Source organism: Sceloporus undulatus, chromosome 5, assembly GCF_019175285.1.
Source record: "Sceloporus undulatus isolate JIND9_A2432 ecotype Alabama chromosome 5, SceUnd_v1.1, whole genome shotgun sequence".
In the NCBI taxonomy this organism is placed as follows: domain Eukaryota; kingdom Metazoa; phylum Chordata; class Lepidosauria; order Squamata; family Phrynosomatidae; genus Sceloporus; species Sceloporus undulatus.
Genome location: NC_056526.1, coordinates 81,743,940 through 81,771,789, shown reverse-complemented (window position 1 = coordinate 81,771,789; position 27,850 = coordinate 81,743,940). Strand labels below are relative to the sequence as shown.

The following is a 27,850-nucleotide window of genomic DNA, read 5'->3' as shown; positions in this document are numbered from 1 at the left end:
TCTCTTTCTACACAAAATCTGTTATAGAGAAAAGACAGAATAACTACACAGTTCGATTGCCATAACTAGTAGCCTTCTGTCTGGAATTACCATTTGTCTCCCCACCCCAATTGCCCAAAGCAATGAGATAGGGAATGAAGAATTGTTTCCCTTTTGCTTATGTTTTCCCCAACTAATTCTCACAACTACATATAAACATGTCCATGTTTATTTTGTCAAACATTGTTTTTAATTAGTAAATAATATCAAAAGGCACATGATCTAGGCAATTTCTTTTTTCTTTTTACTCATTTTAATAAAATGTTAATCATAGATATATTAATTGCAAATTGTGGTCCTGCTTTCTGGCAGCCGCACTGTCAAAATAGGGACACGGACAAAAAAGGGGGAGGCCCCCCCCCCCCCCCAAATCAGTGAAGACTTTGGTTGTTCATTTGAGGCCAGAAAGGAATATTCTAAAAGAAGGTGATGACGGATGGAAACACTGATGAGGAGAAAATAGCCCTGCAACAATTTGTTGGGGGTTACACTTGTATTACCTTTATGTAAACTAGAGTTGGGCATGAGTAGTGGTCAAAAATGGGGCAAATACTGGAAAACCACTAGGTTACCTACACTAGTTTAGTCAGTACTGTACATTGCAACAAGCCATTAGCATTATCAGAAAAGGCAGTTACATGTGAGGTATATTTTTTTTTACTGTGGACAATCCAATAAAACAATATCCAACCCTGTTCGTTTGTTTGTTTATTTGACAGCTAGATTCCTTATGTACACAAAAATCTGCAGAATGGAAAAACACATGGTCCAGTAGGTTTTCATCAGTCTTCCTTTGCTGAGGTTGTATTCCAGTCCTACCCTTTTATACTTTTGGTGTCTTTATCATCAAAATAAATAGTTAAATAAATAGTTATTTGCATGTTTTGCTCAGGATAGTTGAATATGTTTTACAGACCTTTTTCCCGTCTAGTTTGGTTTTGCTGGGTGCTCAGGAAATGTCCCTAGATGAGATCAAATGTACAGCTGTACAGTGCTATTTTCTAGGCATGGGAGATGAGAATGAGCTGAAGAGAAAATAATATTGGCTGAATAATACCAGTATTATTTCATGAATAAGCTGCCTTCAGTGTCATGGCCAATCTTCTGTCTTTGACTTTAACCTGTGATTCCCAAAGTGGGTCATAAGCTCCCATGGGGGTGGTGGAAGGATCCAGAGGGGCAGTGAGGTGGAAGGGGGCAGTAGGGGGTAGTAAGGGGGGAAAGGCAACGGCAGGAGGGTCTTCAGTCAGAGTATAGGTGTGCAGGAAAGACAGTGGGAAACAGTGGTCTTTAGGACCATGGTGGGGATGAGGATTACATCAAACTTCTTTTCAGAATCCCCCCAACAACCACCACCACACAGCCTTGCTGAGCATTTTGTTTGGTGGTGTCTCCCACTTTTTGCCTGCCTATGTGTCTTTCACTACTAGGGGCAGTTGGGAAACTTGTGCAAGGCTTGGGCACAGGACATTGCTTCTGTGGCTCAGAGCGGCACCAGGTTTTGGGACAGACTGGAGCAAAGAGTAGGAGCACATGGTGGCAGGGGAGAGGTGGTGGCAAAAAGGAGCTTTCCAATTTGGGACCCTGCTTAAGCTTTGTGAGCTTTGCTGGGATTTGGCTAGCAGGCCGGAGTTGCAATTGTACTCCTGCTTTCTTTCATCAGACAGACTGAGAGAAGAGGAAGCAGAAGAAACTTTTTTTTTCTTGGGAGAGTGGACACTTGAAGCTGTGTGGGGAAGACATGTCCCTAGGAAAGGAGTATCTGTGCTCAATTCTTGGAAAGAGTCATTTGTATTGAAGCAGTTCCTGTAAAATCTCTCAATTTCCAGCTTACATCAGTCTCCGGTCCAGCGTATGTGGCCTCTGTAAATGCCCTACACACACACTGGCTGCACCTTTCTCTGCTCTGACGAAGGACTGAGAGTCTCTCCTATTTAGAGAGAAGCTTCTCCCTTGCACCTGGTCACCCTGGGAGCAGAAACTGAGTAGCTATCTGAGCAGAAACCAAGAGGTCTGTTGTCCACACTGGCCTTAGCTGCAAGGCTGGCACGGGTGAGAGGCTTCTCAGTCACCGCTCAGCCAACTGCTCAATTGCTCTCCCAGGATGACATGGCACAAAGGGAGCAGTGACTGAGCAGCCAGCCAAACAGCAGCCTACGCCAGCCTTAGCTGCAAAGCTGGCACAAGCAAGAAGCTTCTTGGTCGCTGCTCAGCCAGTTGCTTGGTTCCTGCTCCCAAGGTGACTGGATGCAAAGGGAGCAGGAACAAAGATGAGTTGTTTTGAATTTGCTATAGAACAGGTAAAAGTAAAGGTTTTCCCTTGGTAAGATTATCTAGTTGTGTCTGTAAGGGCCGGTGCTCATCTCTGTTATTAAACCAAGGGAGCCAGTACAGTATTGTCAAAGATGACTCTTTGGTCATGTGGCCAGCATGACTACATGGAGAATAACAGGCCTGATACCAAAAATATGCCCTGGGGGGGGCATTAGGGTTGCTGCCCAAAAGAAAAGGAGGTGATAGCCCGAAAAAGTTTGGGAAAAGGGAACCACTGTCCCTAACTAATTGGACCAGCATCCTACTGCATAGGTTGCTTTGTTTGGTAGAAAGACTCCAAGAAAAAAAACCCCATTGGTAGATCATTCTTTTGTAAGGAAACCCCTCTTGTCATGAGAAACTGAACACAGATCAGCACTCAGTACTCTGAGGAGTACAAGATGTTCTGATGATGACTTACTTCTACTGTTCTTGAAACTTCATTGTAAATAAGATCTGAATAGGCTTCTAAGCATTTTCAGAATTTTCTTCTGGCTGATTGATCCCTGCTTCTCGAAGACAAAATCTTTGTTGTGTGTACTTTTATGTAACCCTGTTATATGAGAGTAAATGTTTTTTGCACATTCCTGATTGACATAACCTAGTACTGTGTTGCAATATCTGGATAAATAGCAATGCTTGCAGTAGATACAGGAAGAGAGTTTTGCATTACTATTTTTAAAAATGATAACAAAATCAAACTGGTCAAATTATCATTCTCAAATGATTATCAAAATCAAATTGGGGTGGAAGAAAGAGTCACCTTTCATGTGGCAGGTGATAAAGCATGAGTAAGGGATCATGATGGACTTCAGCTCCCACTATCCTTTACTATTGGCTTTGTTGGGTAGAGCTGATGGAAGTTGCAGTCCAACAGTATCTAGAGGGCCACTCATCCACACCCCTACAAACAATTTTTCATTATTTCAGAGGAGAAAACAGTGGCTATAAGTGGTTTATTGCTGCTTGTGCTCCTGTGATGTTTCTCTTTTTATTTATTTTCATGGTGTGCTGCATTGCTGTACTGCTTTTATTATTTTTAACTATCTAGGGGGCTTTTCCGTAAACTCAAAGTTAACAATTATTTTTAATAACTGCAGCCCTTGTGCTGAAACTAATATGCTGCCATTTGGTCTATTCCTTTCAATTCTAAAATGTGCTGCCTTGTTTTACATGTTATTGTCGGACTGAATAATAGATATTTTGTATAGCATAAATATAAATAATAAGCATTGATCTAAAATCTTCTATTGAGTGATTCTTGTGATATTTTTGTTGCCAATATATTACATTCTGTGAAACAAAAAAGTAGCCCAGCAGGACAAAGCAATAAATTTGCTGAGAATTTTTGTCCCATTTATTTTTGTCCATATGGGGAAAACAACCCTGTTATGTAGGCAGGTGGTTGAAATGGAAAATCATTGTTTGAACACTTGAGATTATATTGTCATAAAATGTCCCCACCAACCAGGTTTGCGACAGAGAGAAGTGCCTCTGCTGAGGATCTCAGAGCCTGGACTGGCTCATACAGGGACATATGGGCTTCCAAATAGCCTGGACCTGAGTCATATAGGGCTTTATAGGTCATAACCAGCACTTTGAATTGTGCCCAGAAACACTGTTTCAACAGGGCCATTGTGTGATCTCTGTGACCTTCCTCCGTTATGTGCATTACTGATGAGAGACACTGGTTTAGGACCAGGACAGCCTCCTTGGATTGAGGAGTAATAGAGTTGGGTGTCATCTTCATATTGATGGCATGGCACCTCAAAACTCTGGATGGCCTCTCCCAGCAGTTTCATGTATATGTTGAACAGCGTAAGTGACAAAATAGAACCCCAAGGGACCCCACAGACCAGTGGTCAGGGAGTCAAGCAGGAGTCCCCTAGCACCATCTTCTGGGTTCGTTCTTTCAGGAAGGAACTGAGCCACTGTAAAACTTTACCTCCAAGTCCCTTCCCAGAGAGATGGCCCAGAAGGATACTATAGTCAGTGGTATCAAAAGCTGCAGTAGAGGTCCAGCAGAACTAATAGGGACACATTCCTCCTGCCCAGTTCCCTGCTTAGGTCATCCACTAAGGTGATCAAAGCTGTCTCTGCTCCATAACCAGGCCTGAAACCAGATTGAAATGCATCTAGGGCCCTTTCTACACGGGCCTTTGCCACGCCTCCATACATACTAGGGGTTGGCCGAGGACGCAGCGTCCAATCAGACCTCACCCCTAGGACGTATTGGGTACGTCAAAATGGCGGTGCCCTATACAGATGGGCACCGCCATTTTGACTTCACGGACGCTTAGCATCCGCACGTCACGGCGCGGTTATGATGCCGCAAGCGTGCCATTGGCCCTTTGCAGCGTCATAACTGCACAGCAAAAAGTACCCGCTTTTTGCAGGTTCTTTTTGCTGCGCCAGGGAATCACCTGGGAAGGAGCCCTGGTGGCACAGTGGTTAAATGCCTGTACTGCAGCCAGTTACTCAAGACCACAAGGTTGCGAGTTCAAGACCAGCAAAAGGGCCCAAGCTCGACTCAGGCTTGCATCCTTCTGAGGTCGCTAAAATGAGTACCCAGACTGTTGGGGGCAAATTAGCTTACTTGCTGTTCACCGCTATGATCTTTGGAATAGCAGTATATAAATAAAACTTATTATTATTATTATTATTATTATCACGCGGTTTCTCCGCTGTGGTTTCCTAGCGCAGCAAATACGGGCGCCGCCAGAGCGCCCTTTTTGGGTGCTCTGTAAAGTGCCTAGATAATCCATTTTGTCCAGAAACGCCTAGGGTTGGGAAGCCACCACTCATTCCAATACCTTGCACAAAAATGGCAGGTTCGACACTGGTCAATAATTATTCATTATTGTGGGATTCAGTGATGGCTTTTTCAGCAAAAGTCTCACAACTGCCTCTTTTAGGCACGTTGGAACTCTGCCCTGCTGTATGGAGGCACTGGTTACTTCTTTCACCTACTCAGCCAGCCTCCCTCTAGCCTGTTTAATAAGTCAAGAAGAACAATGGTCACACATGTGGTTTTTCACCTCTCCAAGGATCCTGTCCACATCACCAGGTTGCAGAAATTGGAAAGTGTCCATTAACACTGGACAGACAGGTTCCAGGGTTACATCCACTGGCACTGTATCAACTACAGCATCCAAGTAGGAGTGGATCTGTGTGACTTCATCTGCAAAGTGCTGTGCAAATTCTTCACAGTGGGCTGCATTCTCTGCTAGAGGGTGAGTGTGCAAAAGACCACTGACCACTTGGAACAGCTCTGCTGGACAGCTCCCTGCAGATGCAATGCTGGCAGCAATCATTAATTTCTTTGCTGCCCGCACTGCCACAGGGTAGGCCTCCAAATAGGTTCTAGCCCATATTTGGTCAGATTCATTCCTGAACTCAAGGTATCCTTTTAAGAAATTAATTACATTTACAGTTAATGTTGTTTCTCATCTCCCACAATATATAACAATACAACATTAAACTATCTAATTATATATATTAGATTTTTCACTAGACTTTTGTCTACCAGAAGTATCTACCAGACTGTCTCTGTCAATGCGAAAGAATTCTCAGGCTTGAGATATGTGAATTTGTATATTTGTCTAGGACTTTTGTGAAAGGTTGTGAAAAACCTTGAGTAAGAGGCAAGGAAGGAAGAAGTTGCCATTAATTGTTCTGCCTATATGGCTTATAGCTAAAGCACTGCTGTTCATTTTTTATGTAGGAGTAGCTAGTCTTGGCTGCATTCGTTTTCTTCAACAGTTTAATACAATTGTTGTGTTATTAGGTTGTGCTAAGGACAGTAGCTGTCTCTCTGGAATTTTCTCTCTCTCTCTCTCTCTCTCTCTCTCTCTCACTGTAGGATAACAGTTTTATTAAGCCAGTCCTCTGTATTCCCTCTTTTGATGACCATAATCTGCCAAAGTGTACCTTGATTATTTGCTTCCTGGCTGCTTTCTTCCCAGTACAAAGACTGCAATATAGGTGAAGCACAGAAGGGGATAGAATGCCAGTTATAGAAACAGCTTCAAAGCCATATTGAACTCTCTGTCCCCATATTGGCTTTGACACCAAGGACTTCTGAAACATGTCATTCTATGGGCAGTCCCTAGCTGAATAGTCCTTTGATTGCCTTTTGTACATGACAAGTTTTTCAGTGTACTGCTTTATTGAAAACTACATGAAAGATGTTGTTGGCTTGTCATGACAGATTTGGTTGTGATCCAGGCTTTCACCATGTGTTTCGCCACCTGCTGTAAGGACAAGAACAAACCTACCGGTATTTGGAAAGCCTATATGAAAAATTATGACAGAATCATGTGTTGTGGATTGAGCTTTTAAGTATTTAAAGAGTTTAATAAGCATAACAGTTATTTATAATGCCTTTTTCACTTTTCAGATCTTCTGTCAGGTCACTCCAATTAATAATATATTCTCTAGAACATATTTGTATAGTTATAAGCATACCAGCAAATCTCTATGGCAGAGTCCAAGCTATAATTTCAGTGATGTATCATACTGTACCTTAAGTACAGGGAACTCTCTATTTCCATATGTAACAATTTTCTGTAGAGCAGTAAGCATACTTTTAATTGTATAGTGTTTGTCTTTGGTACTTATGAAGACAACATTACCATTATACAAAAGTGAATAAACTTGCTTTCTTTTGGTGCCAACTGAAATCATTTTGGTTTTTCCCAGTTACTAATTATATTTATTTGCTTGCTGGTTCAGTAGTTACTTGCCTCTAATTTTAAGCTTTGTTATTGTTATAGTGCATGCGAGGGAGTTAATAAGGGTATGTACACTGTCATATGATATGTTGTAATATAGAGTGGCTTATACACATTCAGAATCTAATTTTTAAGAATGTAGTTTATATATCTATATCTGTGCATTATCTGTCATGTGTTTCCTACATATATTCACACACTGTTTTCACTACTGTCGTTGGGCTTAATCTTGGTGGTATTCCCAATGTCTACATTCTGTTGACTGAATTTACTCTAGTTGGGTCTACAAATAAGATTCAGATCCTTGCAGCCTTATATTGTTTGCTAAAACTTAATGAATGTCTAATATGATAGTGTTTTCATCCTTTCCTGTCTGTAATTGGTAATTGGGGTACTTATTTTCCTCATCTGCATTCTCATCAGAAGATTGAGGGAGGAAATATTCACTACTGCCAGATGATTTAGCTGTCAAATTGGGCTTTTGTCTCTCTTTCTCTCTCTAATGCTAAAAAGCATTTCGTACTGTTTGTATTCAAGAACCTTGTGTTTTTCTAAAGTTCCCATGTCCAACTTCTGGAAGAAAGACTAAATGATACCTAGGACTGCCCATAATAGACAACATATTGCTGTGTACATAAGGATCAGAGGAAAAATCCACATAGCTGCACCCTCCACAGAAGCAGGATCCTAATAATTTCCTGCCACAGGAACCCATTTCACCCAAATTATGGTGTGTTTGAAAAGCATTAAGCATGAAATGAAATAACAAGCGGAGTTCCATTATGTGGAGTAGGAAAATTGAATTTTATCAAAAATTTGTGAATATTGCATTTAAAATGTGTGTATCTCATGGCAGCCTATTGAAATGGCAGCCCTGGAAACAATGCTGATTTATTAAACATGAGAAGCATTGGCAATTTGCGATGTCAATTATGCATTGAGTTTAATGGTTGGTTGCCCTTTGCATTTTTAATGTAAGAGTTGGATATAAATGTAAAAACAAATAAATAAATATAGGTAGAGAGGAATGACTGGTTTAAGCATACTAGAACTAAAAACAATGCTAATTTTCACACTTGTACTTCTCCTGGACTTCCAAGGCTCATGGCTTGCAAAGTGGGGTACAGACCTCTCTGTCTTCCCTTCATTCTCAGGATTTCCAAAGCTCATGGCTTGCAAAGCGGGGTACAAGCCTGGGCATACTCTCTCTCTCTGTCCCTTGCCTCAGCAGCTGTTTGTTAGCTCTGGCTGCGAGGGAAGGCTGAGGGATAACACACACATGGACACAGAGAGAGCGCATGTGCGCGTGAGGACTCAAACAGGGAGCTGTTTAAAGATCCCGGGCTATGAAGGTGGGCACTCCTTTTAGGAACTTTATAAGCAGTATTAACTTATTACCTCGTATATAAGTCGGCCCATGATTTTGGAGTCCATTTTGGGGCATAAATTTCTCAATTTATAGTAGAGTATATACGGTAATTTAATTGGATTAAATATATTTTAGTTAGTTAAACTTAATTCTATGTTTACAGCATATTCTCTTTGAAATATTTTGAGTCCACTACACAAACTTAACTCCTAAAAAGAAATCTCTTTTAGCACAAAGAACCCAAAGGTAGTTTTATTAAGGTAAAAAAGGTACCATTCAAGATAAGCCTCCTCGTCTCCAATTCCAGGAATTTTACTCTGAAAAGACTGGTTTAACATTGGTGATTTTTTTAAAATTCTTTTTATTCTTTCAGTTACTGCAATGGATGCATGCTGGATCCAATTTGTGGCTTTTGCTACAAACTAAACAAATCAAGTGTTGTGGAGTCCTCCTGTGTTCCTGTTAGTAAGAAGTCTACAATGGAAGCCGCCTGGGGCAGGTGTGTTCCTTTTGTGTTCCTTAATTTTCTCAATAGGCTCTAATATACTTTTATAAGAAGTGCTGATGTTTCATTAGTCTTCAGATTGTGGCTTGCCATACTAATAATAATGCACATCAGGGGTCCTCACTTGTCAAAAACCCTCTCATTGGGTTTTAATTTTGTCCCACTCTAGGAAAATAAAATAAAATAAAAAAAGGATGGGGTTAATTGTGAGTTCAGCTGACTTTAAAGGTCACACCCCATTCTTCCTCAAAACATTACTGTTGGAGGTAAACACACTCAATCTATAATAACTAGTGTGCCAGGACTAAGTATGGTATTGACTTTGGGAAAACTTACTGATGATGAAATTGGTGAGACAAAAGAAAGAAGACCACATAACTGGAGAGCATAATGGTTAGAATGGTAGATACATGTGTTTCTAGCACCATTACACAGAGTGAAGCAACAGTTTAGAATAATATGTGGAGGTATTCCATTTTGGGATCACACTTCATATTAAAATATAAGCTAATATTGCATCTGCAAATGTTATTTAAAAATGTTGCCTGTAAGTTTTAGTTCCAGTTGGTAGAACGTTCATCAATCATGACTAACTTAAATCCCATTGATTTCAGTGGATCAGAGTCTATTATCCTTGAAAATAGAGCTTCTTCAACATGGTGACATTGTGTGTGATTTTCACTGGCTGAATGAACAGGGAGTTGCTTTTAAAATACCAGAGTATTTGCACAGGCATTTTTGCGTCTTAATTTTCTTGAGATGTGTGATGAAAGTCATGCGGTGCTTATTTACAGATGCAGGGACATTGAAGGCAAAGGTAGGGAAACATAAGCAGTAGACGTTGATGCCCACCAGTGGCACTACCTTTCTATGATAGTGAAATCGTGTGCTTGTGTGAGGCAAGAGCTATGCTGCTGGCAGCAGTGCTGCTAGTAGGGTCTTCCACATCACAGCTGAAATATCTGGAGAATCAAAGTTTGGGAACCACTGTTTTAGAGCAACGTGCCCTTTCATTGTTCATTGTTCTTAAATTCAGTCCAAATGCTAATGATTTATTATTAATAATGATGGTTCAATTTCTGTGTAGATACTTCTTGAAAAAACTAAATACCAAGTACAACAATGTTAAAATTATATAACATTTTATGGCATACATACCCTGCTGATCACCTGATATCCCATAGCTTTTTTGTGTTGCAACTTGAACAGCTGTCAGAATGATTTAGTTAATTCCACCTTCCCAAAATTAGCCAGTATTTAGACAAATCTAGTCACAGTTGTCAGAAGCAATGGACCATTAGTTAATGAATGCCACACTCCTTTCACACCATTTCATGTAAATTATGTCCCTTTTAATGCAGGTACATTAAAGTGACTAAATTGGTACTCACAGAAGGAGACCTCTTATGTTTATTTTTTCTAAAGAAGTAAATGTTCAGACTCTTGCATGCCATTAATGTGGGTTACCCTTTGCCATCTAGGAAAAATAGAGAATTTGCCCTCTTTCTTTCTTTCTTTCTTTCTTTTTGTGGAACAAGTTTTACTTTTACTTCTCTTCTTTTGTTAGCGCCCCCAAAAAACAACCATGTTGAATTAATAAATACAGTACTCACTGAAGAAAGCTAAAATATTTTCAGAATTTTTCACCAAAGTCTTTCCCCCCCCTGAACTGTATCAAACCATTACATTCATTCATTCACCTCTTCTCAAAAGGAGCAATGAAAGGGCTTGAAGATAATGCAATTCAATTCAATTATAAAATTTAATGCGGAATCTACTGATTGCATTGCTAGTTGGGCTTATGATAGTTGTGAGGTATGTTAGCTACTTATAGTTAGAGGTTAGATAAGTTAGATTGGATTTTTTAAAGTCACTGAAAATACTACAGCTGTGCAATAGATTTATTAATAATGTCTACAGAAAACATGTTAAACATAGGCACATTTTGTTCCATATTCAGAGCTTCACTGATTAATTACAGCTCCTTTAAAAAGCATCCTTTAGGATTTAGAGCTTTATTGTGCTGATATTTCATTCATGTAGGAAGAGAAACCTATTTCTGTCATTTGAAGGCTTCACATTCACCTTCCAACTCTAAAACAGTTGAATTATTTCAAGGCAAAAATCAGCATCAAGTGTGATTAATGTAATCATTGTTCCTCTGACAAACATGTCTTCTGCGCTTTTCTATTCTTGTGCTGTTGATTACAGCTGTTATAATTGTGCTTAATGATGGCTAATGACTGAAATAATAGGATGTTAAAATATGGGTATATGCAGTACATTTCCTTTTTTTAAGAAGGCCATTCACAGTGATGGGAGAGCATAAAAGACCATAAAAATACTGTTGCTTGCAAGCCAAGGATGCCTTCCTGGGTTCATAAATAGTTGTCTGAAAACATAAGAACAAAACAGTATTTCTTTTTAGAAAGAATAATGCTAAAAGCTGCAAAAGAAAACCCACTTGAAGCCCCACTACAGAGGAATATATAAATATAAAAATATAAAAAAAGGTCTGCAGACCAGAGCTTGGAAATGTTTTTGAGTGACAACTCCTACAATCCTCCAGCCATCCTGGACTGGTCAGGCTGGCTGCAGGAATCCAAGAATAGATTCCAAGTCTAAAAAATCACTAAGCTTTAGTTGGAATTAACCACATTGAGCACCACACATAAGTCATGAAATAATTAATACTGCAGCTTTTGATCCTTTCAGAATTGGATAAAATGTTTGTAAAACTCATCCTAAGTTACTTTGCAGTTCCAATAACCATGCCAATATTCCTTTCAGCTACTTTTCACTAGTTCTTTCTACCCTTCACTTTGATACTCAAAAAAGTTGTGAGCTTCCCTGTTCTTCTACTTCACATTCAGTTTGCTAGGTGTGCCCTTGGGCTGTTAAATTTGTCCACTAAATGTAAATCTAGTTTAGGAGGACTATACTGGGGTTGGAGGGTGAGAATATGATCAGAATACAGGCAATTTTCTGCTAAATGTCCTCCCTGCTTAGTGTCTTTGGATGCACTGTGGCATTTTCTTTCTGGGTCTATTGGCTGTTCATGAACAGCTCCTGCATTGCTGTCTGGATGATTGGGGATATGACCTCTGAAAGCTATAGAGCACAGCTCCTAGCATGTTAGCGTGAGACAAACATCCTGATCTGGTTACAGTGGCAATCATATTTCCAGGGCGAAACTGATGAAAATGACACCATTGTGCCCTCAGCTGGAGCTCAGCTGCCTAGTCACTTGCTTTGTGTCATAATAAATTGCATGAAAGGTAGAGAGAAGCATGAAGCAGACTTCATTCCCTGCTGGTGTCCTGTTCTTGGAGCTGTGCTTTTCCCCGTATATTGCTGAGGACAGACAGCATGTGTTGACCAAGTATGACTTTAAAACATCATGCATCAAAATTTGATTTGCCTAACAAAATGTACTCGATGCACTACTAAAATAGGTATTAAACAAACAAAATGACCACTTATTTGTGAATTTAACAGGTAGTGCCATCCTTGCTTGAGATGCTAAACATGCAGTGGGCCCTTGATATCCACTGGAGTTTGGTTGCAGGACTCCTCGTGGATACCAAAATCCGTGGATGCTCAAGTTTCATTATATAAATGATTGTATATAATTTTTAATCTTTTGTTCTGGACAATTAACTAAATTGCTGTTGGGAAACTTTTGCCTATTATATTAGAAAGTTAATGTGAAGGTACATAGAGAGTTAATATGAGTAGTCCAGATACATGACTTTTCAAAAGTGCAAATGACTGCCTAATACATGACTCAGTCTTCATGCTGCTCCATAATACTCTTTTGGGGGTGTAGTAACCCAGCATGCATCTTGGAAAGAAGAAACTTAAACTAAAAGGAGGAAACTCCTGAAAATTTGCAGGCTATATCATAGTTCTAATGAATTAGCTGTCACTGCAGTGCCCACAAAATATAAAGAATATATTATACTGTTGCATAGTTGATCGTGGCAGATTCATATTCTCTTTTCATCAGGTTTGTGAAGAGTGCATGAAAAGCAAGTGGTGTAAACAGATTTTAATTGTAAGCTGTTATTTTTCTACTGTGTCAGTAATTTGAAAAAATTGATACAATATAGTTTTATGATTTAGAGTCCACAAAATATCTGATATATTATTGTTTACAGGTTATTTGGGCTTTATTTAGATTTCTGGGTGTGTGTGTGTGTGTGTGTGTGTGTTTTGGTAGATTTCTCTTGCTATAATGTTCTTTATATTTGTATTTCCATTAAACTGAGTTACTTGCTAGAAGATTGTGTGAATAATTGCTAGACTATCTGTCAAATTAAGGTCATGATGTATGTAACTGCATGACATGCAATACTTTCCTGTAAAGAAGCTCCTAAAGAAAATGGCAGAAGCATTCATTATAATGGTCAAACTTTACTTCCATAGTATAAAATACTTTATTTTTTTTTTAACCCTGAGGATGTTTTTTGTTTATATCCACAGGGTTCTCTGATTTTTGTGTCTGTGTCCTTGTGCTAAAATCTAAAGCAGTTCGTTCAGTCTGAGTCTGACTGAAGAAAGAATAATTGCAAAGAGGCTACTTAACTATTTCCCCTCCAGTAATTTTTCAGCTCAGCATCTCACTCCAATACTATTACTAGAAGAAGAAGGGAAGAGACATAAAAGTTGTAGGTATTCTAACTGTTCTCTTTCTCAAATACCAGCAAGTTAAATAACAGTAAGTTAACAAATAGGTCATGCTGATTCTGGGGGGATACAGATGGGCAGCTCCATGCCACCCATTTTTGCCCCTTGTTGGTGCTGCGCCTGCCACACAGAGTGGCACCGACATGCTCCCTAAAAAGGAGCCACTCTTGGCAGCTTCTTTTTAAGGGCATCATAATGGTGCTTGTGCACCATGACGACAATGCTTCCAGCGAGTGTCGTTTGGGTGCTCAGACACCCGGGCGTCATAATGATGCGTCCCGCTTGGACGGGGGCATGGCAATATGGTGCACAGGTGCCGATAGTAAGTCTGCGCCCAGCCCTACCGAGCCCTAATTTTGTCCCCCGGCCAGCGCAAAGCCCCAATCTGTACAGGCCCTCTGGGCTGGACAGAATGACTACACAAGAAAAGAATAGGGAATAGAGAAGCATTCAGTCTCCTTTCCTTCCTCCATTCCAAGATGAATTGACAGTGGCTTTTGGCACTAAAAAAAAACCCTGGTGGAAACAGACGATGGCACTCTCTCTTTAAAGTGTACTGTGTTTGGACCCTCAGCCTTTATAAATAGCCAGGATGTTTTCTGTGTGATGGGTATCATCCTTCTGCAGAGGTTAAATTTGGCCTCAAGAGATATATCCACAAAACATAAAAAAAAAAAAAATACAAAAAAGACATTATTTTGACCTAGAGTTAATTTATGTTTTCCAAAAAGCAAAAACACTAGTCTTAGCATGAAAGAGTCTTTAATTACCTGCAGATACATAAAGATAGTGGCAATGCTTCCTGTTCTATTTGACTACATCTTCTGGTCCTTTGATCAGCCTTTCTTCACTTGCAGCATCTGTGCACATAACTAACATAGGCTAGTTTCTTATTTCTGCCAGATTGCCAGTACTTTGTTTAGAAGCATTTTATGGGTATTGCATATACCCTTTCAGTGATGGGAAGAATTTAGGGATTCTACTTTTAAAACACTACCACCTCCTCATTTCACTGTGAAATAATTATGTATCTCCATAGATTGCTTGAAATTTCTGCCACCATTTTCAGCAATATCTACACTGATCTAAAAACCAACTGTATTTTTTTCCCCCAGAGGTTTGTTGAAAAGTAGGGTTGGGGCAGAAAATCGCTGTGGGAAAGAGAGAATTCCGAAAGTGTTCACTTGTCAATATTGTCATTGCATTGTTAACTACACTTGTCAACATAGCCATGATGAGCATGCACTAAACTCTGGGAACCAGTGGGAATCACCGAACAGATAGAGACATTAATTGAATGTGACAGTTGTGGAAACAAGCTGCCAATTACCTTGCCTTTTAGATCCTGGGCTACATGAAAAAGGAAGGAAGATCGACAGAGATATTTAAAAACTATAAAATTGACAAAGTACCTGGCTTGTGAGTAAAGGCAAGACATTTTTGCTTCTGTATCTTGGTGACCTTACAGATACTGAGGGAGGGCTTTGAATCAGCTAGAATAATAAGACTAAAAGCCAAACCAGACAAAATATTGGAAATCTATGATCAATTATTGGGGTCAACCTCTTACTCCTGTTGTAGTTTCCCATTGTATTCAACCCACTCTACTGATTCTCACTGTCAGGGGACCTGTATGGTTATCCATATGGTTCCTCCTTTTTTGAAAAAAAAAATGAAGTAAGCTGTGTAAGGATTTCCAGGGTATCTCCAATTTGTCCCTAAATCACCTGATGTAGTGAGGACCCAAATGCCTGATGGAAAGGCAATACAATAGGAGATCAGTGTATGTGTTCTTTTCTTCCTCTTCCCTGCCACCTTCTCTATCCCCTGTGCCCTTTATTTGTTAGCCTTTTATTAAACTGGAATCCTATTTTTCTGCTAAAAATGACTAAAAATCTTACTGTTGATGAGTAAGAAAAATACCTGTTATGCTTTAAAGTATTAAAGCAAATAAAAACTATTCTCATAGTGTCTAGTTTGATCCTAAGAGATATATCACCTTGGCCTTATCACACTGCTCCAGGAATGAGTTCAGTTGGCCCACAGTGCAAATGCTTCCCTGGCTGTTACTGAAACCTGGCTTTTGCAGATTTTATTATTCGTAAATTTGATTAATATGTTATCTTTAGCACTCTCTAGGTCCTAGAGGACCTAGAGAGATTCGTAGAGAGATGTTATGTCAGGTTAAAAAAGAAGAAGAAGCATCTATCTGTCTACTGTATCTATCTATCTATCTATCACAGTTTTTCCACTTTCACAAGGGGTCCTGCACCTCTAACCGCAGCAAATGTGGAGGACCCACTGTATACCCAAACTGTGAATGTGAGTTGTAAAAGTGTAACCCTATTTAGCTCAAGTTGGATTCCTGGTTCCTCAGCCTGCCTTTCTGCTGACCACATGCATGTCTTGTCTGAATTAAAGTTCACTTTTCCCCCATCCATCCCATTACTGACATCTGATCTTGATTTAAGAGCCACAACAGCTTCCTTAGAGTTGGACAAAAAGAAAAGTTGGGTGTCATTGACTGACTGGTACTTTTGAACCCAACCCCTGAATAACCTCTCCCAGCTGTTTTAAGTGTATGTTGAATACACATACCCCTGAAGGACAAAGTAGGCCAACAACCAGCTATCTGAATCAGTAATTGTAGGGTAATTTAAGTTTCCCAAGGCTTTAGCCTTTGCAAAGAAAACAAACAAAAACATTAAATATCAAAAATATCAAAGCCAAGTCTGTTAGGGTTTAGATTTAAATCAGCAAAGAAGCAGAAAATGTGCTCTTGTCTAATTATACCTTCCTAAGAAGTGAGACTGACTCAAAAAAAATAGAAGTAGTTTGTAGTTCAAGCAAAAGTTTACTGATGGCTTTAATCTGTATATACATAGATGCTATATTATCCTAACCTAGATAATGAATAGTTAAGGTTAAGAAGATATATTTATCTCATCATCTTTCCAAAGAAATTAATGGAGAAAGAAAACCCACAGTTCACGAGGAAATCTTTGAGAGAATGTGTATTAGGTTCTCTAAAAGGGTGAGCGACCTAAATCACATGGTTAGTTTGAATGAAGGGTGGAAAGTTTGCATGGTGGAAATCCCTATCTAAGGGAGAAAGAGAATGCAAAAATCATCCAACAGCAATCTCTCAGGACCACCTTCTGAACTCAGCCCACAAGGAAAAGGGGCTTCCAAGTTCTGTCATAAGAAAGCAACCCAGAAAGATGCCATGGTTAGTGGTAAAATCAAAACACCAACATACATAGAGTATTCCAGCACTTTCCAGTGTAGATTAAGGTGAACACATAGGTTGCTGTTCCATAATCATGTCAGATGTCAGATAGAAATGACCTAGATTTCATCCATATCTGTTTAATATCTGACTTTCCCCTTGCCCTAGAACTCAAGGCAGCTTATGAAAGTTAAAACAGTTAGAACTAGAAGCAATTAAAAACACACTGTTTGAAAAACAACAACAAATATATTATTAAAAGCCTTTTTGCTATGAGTAATCATTCTTCAAAGGCCTGCTGAAATTAAAAAAAAAAGTGTTCACCTACTTGTGGAAGACAACAAGGAGAATGCCAGTCTATCCTCTCTAGAAAGGGAATTCAGAGCCTAGATGAAACCAGTGAGAAGGCCCTCTTCTGTGTTTCTATGAGATATGCCTGTAAAAATGGCAGGACAGGAGGAAAGGGCTGTTAGATAGTCTAGGCCTATTTAAGGCTTTATAAGTCATAATGAGCATTGGAACTGTGCCAGTAAAGCTATTGCAATGAGAGAGTCAGTCGTATGCTCCCTGTAATTAGCACAAGTTAACAACCCAAAATCCCCATTTTGAAAAATACATCTTCCTTCACACTGAGAAAGTGATGACTATCTGATGTTTTTATTTTAAAAACAGCTGCAGAGTCAGCTATAGATTTTACCTAACAGGATAACAAGTAGGTTTATTATTATGAGGAAATGACCTGGAGAGACAGATTAAACCACCCTCCTCCAGTATCTCCTATCCTGATCTGTGTTCTGAAGCACAGCAGGTATGGTTGGAGTGGCAAGGGATAGCTTTGTAGAATGCACAGTTGGGCATATGGTATGTCACCATGCACAGCGCATATGGAAGTATACTGATCCTTAATTGGGGGGGGGGGGGGGGCAGAATGCAAGCAAGAAAGAGATTCTCCTTTTTTGACAACCCTGCCCATCATAATCTTGGGCATGCAATGGGTATATTGCTAAGTAGAAGTGCAAGTCACTCTAGTATTGTAAAAAGGAAGCTGCTTCATACCAACTCGTATGGATGCAAGATGACAAACCAACGTGTTTACTTGTTCATAAGAAAACGTTGGACTTTACTTTAGTGGGCAGCTGCTGTTCTGGTTGAATGGAATCTACGAAGCCAATTATAGTATTGTTTGCTTCAAGACATATCAGTATGGATAATCAGCCTGTATTCATCACTGTGCACCTGCAAGAGAAAGAAATACCGAGAGCAACACTGAAAGAAGCTGATACGATTTGAGACTTTTATCCTTTTGTCCATAATTTAGACTGATGCAAATGTGAAAATCTGGTCTTACAAGGTGGATCAGAGGAGGAATCAGACTTTTTGCATCACTTTTGAATCATATAGGAGCCATCAGTGGCACAGTGGTATCCTTCAATACAAAGACAAAAATGGCCTACAGCAATTTGAATTTCTCAGTAATAATGGAGAAATACTTAGAACTTGTTTACCATGTAAAAGTTTTATCAAAATTATCTAAATCGTTAAGCATCTGCCAGTCATCACACTTTGCACAAAACAAGCAGATGGAGGAAGAATGAGAAGGGAATCTGCCTGCAATTGATAACAGTCTTTGTGCAACATTTATTTAAGTCTAGCGCTACATGAAATATTATTTTGTGTAATTTAAATCATTTAAAATACTTATATCCAGAATTTTAAAAAAAAACCTCAGGGTGGCTCACAATAATATAAAATGATGGGATTAAACCTAAGAAAGCATGCAACAGATTTTATACAAAAACAGTAGATCAGAGAAATTAAAAGACAAGTTGCAATTATTCAAATGGCAATAGAGAAAGGTTACAGGTTTTCTTTTGAAATGGTTCTCATACAGGTCCTACGGATGGGACATAATAGTAGGCTATTTAAGACACAAGTGTTTGGTCATAACCAATAAAAACTTTTCCCAGTCATACTAAAAAGTATTCCTGATCATTGTTTTATTTCAATTACTTGTTATTTTATACTTACTGAAGCAAGAAAATTTATGATCACCTGTTAACATCAGTATTACACTTTTCAACACTAATAGAATTATTATTTTTGTTTGTTAAATCTCAATAAACATCCTGTAAGAACACCAGTAAACATAAAAATGCCTTTCTGGATACAGTGGGCTTTTCTCCACCATCATGGTGCGGGCTGGACTCTTCAGCAGAATGAAGTTTTTCTATCTTTTTCAAATCTGATAATACTATGGTCCTCAAATCACACACAAATGCACAAAAAACTGATTAAATTCTCTATCTCCCAACCTCACTTTTCAAATATTTTTCTCCTTGCAATAATATATCTGTATACACAAAGGTATTACCTAGAGAAATAAGAACAGCCACTTGCGTACATGAGCAGGGAATACACAAGCCAGCCTGCATCAGCAAGCATCTGCCAGTGCCTTGGTTTTTAATTGCTTTAGAAATACTATTTTCTCCAAATACCCAATGAAGTTTGAGAAACTGGATTATGATAGTCCACATTCTTTCTATAGAGTTCTTAAATACAGCTATGTGCAGAATTTTATTGCAGGGTCCAGAAGTGTGTGCTTCAGGCTACAGAAGAGGTTCAAGGTATTTTTTGACTTTAAAAGGATCTTAGAAGACAAGGCACACTTCATCTATCAGTTGAAACAGAAAAACAACCAGTTCTTTTAAAACAAATGGATATCAATTTGGATTAAATAATAAACATATTTTAACTGCAAGAATAACAGTGCAATAAAATGGCTACTTGGGGAATTAAGATACAGTGTCCTCAAAGCTTTTCTGTACACACAAAATTGGTCCATCATTTGCTTTCAAGGAGAAAGTATGTTTTGTTCCATGGCAGGGATCCTTGTAGTGTGAGTCTCTACATGCTCTTCATGTTGTATACTTCACTTACAAGTCTTGTCTCTTTAGATTGTAAGCCTGAGGGCAGGGAAATGTCCAACTAACAGTTTGTAAGCCACTCTGATACCCTTTTGGCTGACGAGCGGGATATAAGTAAATAAATATTATTAAAAATATTAATATTATTGATTTCATCTTTAAATCCTTGTTTTATATGATGACTGTTTTACAGGTGTTCTAATGAGACCAGACTCAAAACTGAAGACACGTTTTGGGCATATAACTTCTGTCCTACACCGTATTCATGGACAGCACTCCTGGGACTTATTTTATACCTGGTTTTCTTTGCACCAGGTAAACAGATCTGGCATGTTTTCTTTTAGGCTAAAATAAATTGGGCCTCTAGAGTAATAGCCTAGGAAGGATGCAGTCTCATGTGTCATGGTCATTCCTTCTTATGAGGAAAATAGCTGTATAACATTTGCTTGAGCATATTACGTCTTCCAACAGCTAACTGATCCTGCTATTTTGAAGAGTAGACAGACTGGCAGGCAGTTATTGCTTGCAAAGAACTGATTTTAGGCAGTTCACTCACTCGCTGCTTTCTCCTGATAATGAAGATAAGGGACATGTGATGATGATCTTATTATTGTTATTATTTTCCTGCCTCCTTGTCTCCCCCCATAGAAGACTAATAGGGGATTGAGAATTCTAACAAATCAACACATGCATGGACATCCATAGAAGCTTTTAATATTTCCTTGCTTTTCAGACATTGTCTTAGGCTGCATCCACACTACAGAAATAATGCAGTTTGACACTTTAGCTACCTGGGATTCATAGTTTTGTGAGATAATTAGTTTTCTCTGTCAGAGAGCTCTGATGCTACAACAAACTACAAATGACAGGATTCTGTAGGGTGGAGCCAAAGCACTTAAAGTGATGTCAACCTACATTATTTCTGCAGATGTAACCTTAGTAAATGTGTGTGCATAACATATACACACATACATAATATAAACACATATACAGCTATTTACTAAAATTGTTAGAATATTTTCTCTTTCTTTCCCATTACTGCTTTCATTCATAGATTACCATCTACTTTCAGTTCTCTCTAATGTTACTACATCCCACATGCATTCATTTTTATTGAAATAAGTCCACCAAAGTATTCTGTCTTTGTGCTTTTCTCAGTTTCTTGACTATTCCTGTGCATTACTTGTGTGGCTAAAACTATCACCTCCATAGGCCCAATATCAATGGTTAGGAAAGTGTTGGTTATTGTCTATTTAAATAATTTTATCCAATATCTTTGCCCCCAAAAGCCAACTGTTCAAAATGATAGTGTTCTATAAAACAATGGTTAGAATTCCCACTTCGGCTATAATTACATCTCTCCAATAGATTCATTTTTTTTAATTGAGTATATCATATGAATTCTGGAGTATCTGTTTCTTTCTGACAGTCCTGTTAGCCATCATATGATATCTTGTACTGACCAATAACTTTGCCCTTATTGTTTTCCTGTTCAGCTATAGTTTATCCTTTCCCCCCATTTTTGAAGATCTTTATTTGCAAATATTGTATTAAAATAATTCTATTTGTATTTTTTTAAGGAATGGGGCCAATGCCTTGGACAGTAAATTCTGAAATATACCCCCTTTGGGCAAGAAGTACAGGAAATGCATGTTCTTCTGGTGTAAACTGGATTTTCAATGTTCTTGTGTCACTAACATTTCTGCATACAGCTGAATATCTCACATACTATGGTAAGTTTTTTTCTTTATCTTAAGTGGTACCAAAATCAGTTGTATTTCAGAAAACTGCAGTGTTAACATTTTGTCATCAAACTATAAAGATCTTGTTGGGCTGTTTATCCTTTCTATGTCAAGGCCCCTAGAAGGCTGTAATGTGCAAATTAAAAATTAACTAAGTAAATGAGCATGCAATCTAGAGTTTACCAGATTAGTGTCTGGTTCTCTCCAGGAATTTCAGTTTATGTAGTCATGTTCCTAAATAGCCATTCTAGAACTACTTATAAGTGCTTTCAGTAGTAGTCAAACTTCAAAATCATAACTGGCTTTCAGTTTTTTTAAAATTGCTTTGCTTTGAGAGCATGACTCTATTGCTGTTCAATGAGCACATTGCCAGGCCAACCATCATGGCAGATCACCCTATTGACTTGAGGACCCCCAGTGAGTCCTCAGTTGGGATCTGAAAATGGGAGTACTTGGGGATTTTGAGTCCCCTTGGGCAACATGGTAGCTTTTGAAGCATTGAAAAGGCTATATTTTTGGCTCCTTCAGACAGCACCAGCTGTTCAGAGAAGATGCTGGGGAGGAAACACGTAGGTTTTATTTACCTTTCCTTTGTGCTTCCCTATTGCTGCCAGACAGAGCACCTTTCTTTTTATAATCTATATTACAAGATTTTTAAGATCATGTGCTTGTAATATATTTTTGACAGTTACCTGGAACACAGGAGGGAGGGCTATAAAAATAAGATGCTACCAGATGAGGAGAAGGCCAATTTAACATAGAGCAGCTAATATCTCATTCATTAATGAACCCACAAGCCCTCTACCTTCTGCCATAGGGACTCAGTCTTTTACTGACATTTTGATGTCTTGGCATAATTCATTTAACAACGGATCCAGCACTGTAAAGCTCCTCTCACCCACACCAACCCTGGTTTGTGCCTTAGCACTGAGCAATGCTAAGTTGATCAGAGCATTTACAGATACACCTCAGCCAACTCTGGTGTGCAGTTTCATGTGATCTTCATCAGGTACCCTCTGCATTAGTGCTGCTTTCTTAAATGTAGTAAGGAAAACCCGAGCCCCTTCCCTTGGTATTATAAGGGATAAAATCTGTTGAAGTCTCTTTTACTTTTTTTCAATCCCCTCTTCTTTCTTCCCATAATTTTATTCTTTCCATTTCAGTTAACATTTCCTCTTCTAATTTTCATTGTTTTCCTACAGTTTTAATTTTAGCCTATTCAAGTTCCCATTCCTTTTCTTTAAGTTTAGCTATTTATAATCATCTCTTAGCCATTTCTAGTTCTTATTTTTCTGTTTTTGCTATTTCCAGTCTGAACTTAATTTACTTAATACTCCAGATAGAAAGACTTGTTTACATGTTCCTCAGGGATTTCTTTTCTGGCTGGTTCTTTCTTTCTCATTGCTGCATGACTGATGAATCCCAATTTCCTCCAAATTGTTCCCTTCATGAGATAAATTAAAGCCCCTGCACAATTCAACCAGGTTTTTTTTTCTGTCTCGTTTTTAAATATTCAGTCATCAAAATGAACAGGTTATATAGAAGTACTTACTTTTCTGCCTCTTACTGGTAATCCACTGCTCCCATATCCTAAAACATTTCTTCCTTCACTGTTTTGAGAAAGCCAGGACAAATAAAGATGTGTGATTAAAGAAGCAAAATTTATTGAACAAATTATAAATGAGAAAGTTAACTAAAAGTGTGTTCTTTTAAGTTTGTGACTACCATTTGTAACTCTTTATATTTTATATATCAACAGATCACCACAGATATAACATGTTAATATAAATTCCCCTACCCAACAAAATCACCCCCACCTTCATAATGCAAACCTTTGCTCCCAATTCACTCTGTCTTTTTTTAAAACAAAGTTTATTTACATCCAGAAAGGATCCCGGCTACTACAATAATACTTCAGTATATCAAAAGCAAGAAAATAAACACCCACAAGGAGGGAAAATAACCACATTACCTAGTTGTAAATTTCTATAATAGATGTCCAAATGTCCAAATATAAGCCCATTTCTAAATTTTATCTATACATCATTCTTTCAAATGCTGCAAGCGTTGTTAGATCTTCTACCCATTGGATCATGGGGAGAAAAATTATCTTTCCAGTAACAATCTTTTAGCAGTCAAAAGGGTATGAAAAATTCAGTTCTGTTAGCCATTTATTTATTAATTTCCAAGAAACTGCACATTGCTGAATATCAAGGAGCTTTTGAAAACCAAATTTACTTGTGTGATTACTTCCTATCAAAATGTAGCTACTATGGGACAGCTCCAAAATGTATGAATTAAAGAAGCATTAGCAATATTACATCTCAATTTGCTGATTTAGAAAGCTCCTTCTTGAAAATATGATTTGGTGACCAATATAGCAGAAAGAACAATTTCTGCTGCATAAGGCATAGTTGAAGAGCTATAGCCATACTGGTTATAGATGGTAAAACTGATGGCCATTGATCAGTCAGAACTGGATATTCCAATTCTCTTTCCCATTCTTGGAATGAAATACCTTGCATGCCATATTTATTTATTGTTGTTTGTTGTCATGTGCCTTCAAATCATTTCCGACTCATGGCAATCATAAGGCGAACCTATCACAAGGTTTTCTTGGCAAGATTTGTTCAGAGGACATTTGCCATTGCCTTCCTCTGAGGCTGAGAGAGTGTGACTTGCCCAAAGTCACCCCGTACGTTTCCATGGCTGGGAAGGGATTCAAATCCTTGTCTCCACAGTCTTAGTCTCATGTTCAACCCACCCTTAGGGCTAATACTCACATTCCAGTCATCACCTATATTCTTTTAAAAGACTGAGCCTCTTTGCTCAAGAATCTTATTTAAAAGAAGTGCTTTTTGGTGCTCTGTGAGTAAATGTAGGTCTACTAGTGGGGGTCCACTATATGTATATTATGTCCAAAACCTTCATTGTAAATACACTATTCAAATGTTTATCAGTACACCTTTGAATATGATATTGCAATTTTGTTCTGGAAGCCTAATGAAAGAACCTTCTGTTAACACTGTGTATGTCTGTCTTATTCTGTACTGCAGGTGCATTCTTCCTGTATGCAGGATTTGCTTGTGTGGGACTCATTTTCCTCTACGGCTGCCTTCCTGAGACGAAAGGGAAAAAACTAGAGGAAATTGAAAGCTTGTTTGAGAATTCGTTGTGTACGTGTGGCATTACAGATTCTGATGACGGGAGGTATATTGAATATATCCGGGTGAAGGGAAGTAATTACCATCTTTCTGACAATGATGCTTCTGATGTGGAATGATTTTCAGCTGCTGGTGTATTAAATCATTTAAAAGCCTTGATGGGGGGAGGATGAAGGAGCCGCTTAATGATAACCTCATTGCCCTGCTTCTGGTCTGGTTCTCCTTTCTGCTGTCTCTGCAGAAACACTCTCCCTTTTTAAAATATGTCATTTGAAGAGAATCCAATAAAATGTAACGTTATTCTTTTTATCAGCCAGAAGTGATGGCTGGGAAGGCGAAAGAGGGAACTCCTGTGAGGATATGAGTATTCCAGCTGCGTGCTTTGCTGCATGTCGGAGGTCCTAAAATCTGTGATACCTAACTTATGAAATGCCATTTGTAGTTGTCCATCTTGCAAAATTTCAAAAAGGGCAGCTAGTCAGAAACCAGATGAATCATAAAAGTATGGTTACTTGGCAACAAAGTCAGCCTCTTACAAAATAAGGTGGGGGGGATCTGCTTTCTGTTGTACTAATAAATTATTTGGAAAGTATTACTTATTTTTAAAAACATATTAATCTTGTTTGCACAAAGAAGGTGCATCATTTCATATTTCCCTCTTGCTTGATCTCTTTGGGCATGTCTCCCTTTAAATAAGCTAAAATCCCTTTTAATTTCCCTTCTTTCACATGAAGAAACCTGAGAAGTTAAACTTTGAGAGAGTCTGACAGAGATTTCTAGTTTTCTTCAGGGGCTGGTTGATGTTTATGAATGACCACATGAAACCCAATTGCCTGGAAGCAGTTCTCTCTGGTAGTCTTATGTGACAGTGTTTCCCACGAGTTCAAATCAGGGTTTCTTCAACCATGTTGTCACACAGCCCACTTCTCTTTGTATGTTGCTTTTAGATACTAAACATCACTAAAGCTGTGAGCTTTTTTAAAATCAGGCTCCTTCATGATTCACTTTGATGGAAAAGCATTAACCCAGACGCTGTCTCCAGGCATGTCCTGTGATTCCACACTGGTACAGACATACTTTTCTTCACTTTTGAACTCTGTCCATTGGTTACCATCATCAATATTTAATAATTGAACTGAGAACTGAATAACAGGTTTAACAAAAACATGTGATGTATTTCCTCTGAGATTATAATGTTTCATTGAGTGCTCTACTGAATAAAAAATTCTTGAAATGCTAGCATTTTAGGGATCAAAAGACAGTTTATTTTGAGAACCATTCAAACTTGTGATTCTCTTCTTTTTAGAGCTACAGTCCAATGAAAACTATAACATGCATTAAGTCTGTATATGTAGTTTGACTGTGAATTAACAGTGTCAAAGGTTAGAAAGAGATCTAGCATAGTGCCTGAGACTGAGCTGTGAATCAGGATACCATTAATTCAAGTCTCCTTTTGCCCATTTAAGCCTTCTGCAATTTGAGGACAACACTATTATTTCTAATTTACTCAGTTGTAAGGATTACAATAATTCACTGGCTGCTGGTCAGAGGCCTTTTCCACCCTCGCGTTGCCATTCTTTGTCCATCAACTGTTGTGGAAGATTCACATGATATGTTCATTAGGTTCTTATTCAGTGTTGTCAACACTACTAAAGCTTTGGGGGATTTTCTGTTTTCTGGTCCTGCCTGTTCTCTTGCTTCCTGTTGATCTTGACTTGGGAATCACTTTCAGTGGTGCCAGTGCAAATTTCTGTTCCCACTAGAGAAGGCATTTCCTTTTTCTTTCTTCCTAGTGCATATAGTAAAGTAGAATGAGACAGAAAGAAATGTAAGAGAAAGTGCAAGTGGAGTGTTACGATATTTATCACTAATTCCAAGTCAAGAACAAGAGCATGGAATAAAAAAAGTAAAATTTGCAAATAGAGAGCACTTCATTAACATATGAAAGGACTTTTTTTTGTTTTTATTGAAAAATACCTGTACCCAAGATGAGAGAAGGGTTTTGGCCATGGGAAAAGGGTAGTGCTTATGGAACCTCTGCTTCCCATTACTGATAGAAAAGTACAACTTATAGGCTCTGATTTGGAAACACCTTTTCCATACTAAAGCTATTATGATAATAATTATTAAGGTAAATGTACTAATTTTCCCATAAATTCAAGTTAAAAGCATGCACTTAGCTTAAGTGGCTTTAGATCTTAATAGTGGCACTAATCTTTTTATCCAGCTTGCCAGAAACTTTCCCTTGTGTTGCATGTGTAATTTTTCTGCCTCATCCCCACCTCTGCCTTGGCAAGTCTGCTTCTCTTGAAAAGGATTTGGCTTGGGAACCTTCTGGGATCTAAAATGATCAGGATCTATAAGGAATCTATCTACCCTACTTCATGATGAGAAAGAAATGACTTCATTCACATATAAATATTACTTTAGTAAAATAAAAGGCAAATGAGATGGTTCTGGCAAAAAAAAAAAACTCCTTTAATTTAAAAGGAGTTTTAGTACCATCCATGATTTAAAATTATAGTACCTCCCCAAACAGTTTGTTCCTATAAAACATGTTTCCTTAATATGTTGGATTAACAGCTATAAACACATTTAATATTCATGTAAAATGAAAAAATGCTGTTTCTTTATTGATTCGTAGGAGAGAATTTCAAATACCAGTTCATATATAGGAATACTTTTTGAGTATTATCCATTACATTCAATTATATTCAGTAGGTAGCAGTCCTAGCTCACAAGTAGCTATTCACATGGGCAGATTTTTATGCATTACATTAATTAACAATAAACCAGCATTGTTGAGAGTTCTAGCTTATCATCCACGAAGTGCATGCTGACTAGTCATTCCGGCTTGGCTTCTCCTACCCACAGAAACAACCAAACCAAATTTAAACCAGCAAGGAGACAAAAGCGTCCCATTAGAGCTGAATCCAGATTTATCATTTATTTATTTGGAGCATGTATACCTTGCTCTTCAGCCACAAAGGCTCCTAGACCAGCTTATAGATTGTTAAATTGACAGTTCCCTGCTCTCAGGCTTACATTCTAAAAAGACATGACACAAAAGGAGTAGGGTATGGCAGTGGGGAAAGGGGATCAAGTCCAGCAGGTACTGCTGGTTCTACTTTCCCTCCAGGGCC

General features: G+C 38.4%; 1 protein-coding gene across 2 annotated transcripts in view; it reads left to right on the top strand.

Moving 5' to 3' along the window:
* SLC2A13 (solute carrier family 2 member 13) overlaps positions 1 to 25,946 on the top strand; it is a 131,169-nt gene extending 105,223 nt beyond the window's left edge. For both annotated transcript variants that reach the window (XM_042467468.1, XM_042467466.1), the window contains 4 exons: positions 8,828 to 8,953; positions 19,995 to 20,116; positions 21,382 to 21,534; positions 24,600 to 25,946. In XM_042467468.1, coding sequence (XP_042323402.1) covers positions 8,828 to 8,953; positions 19,995 to 20,116; positions 21,382 to 21,534; positions 24,600 to 24,826 — 628 coding nt within the window. In that variant the 3' untranslated portion in view covers positions 24,827 to 25,946. The remainder of the gene's footprint in view (positions 1 to 8,827; positions 8,954 to 19,994; positions 20,117 to 21,381; positions 21,535 to 24,599) is intronic.
* The last annotated feature ends 1,904 nt before the right edge of the window (positions 25,947 to 27,850 follow it).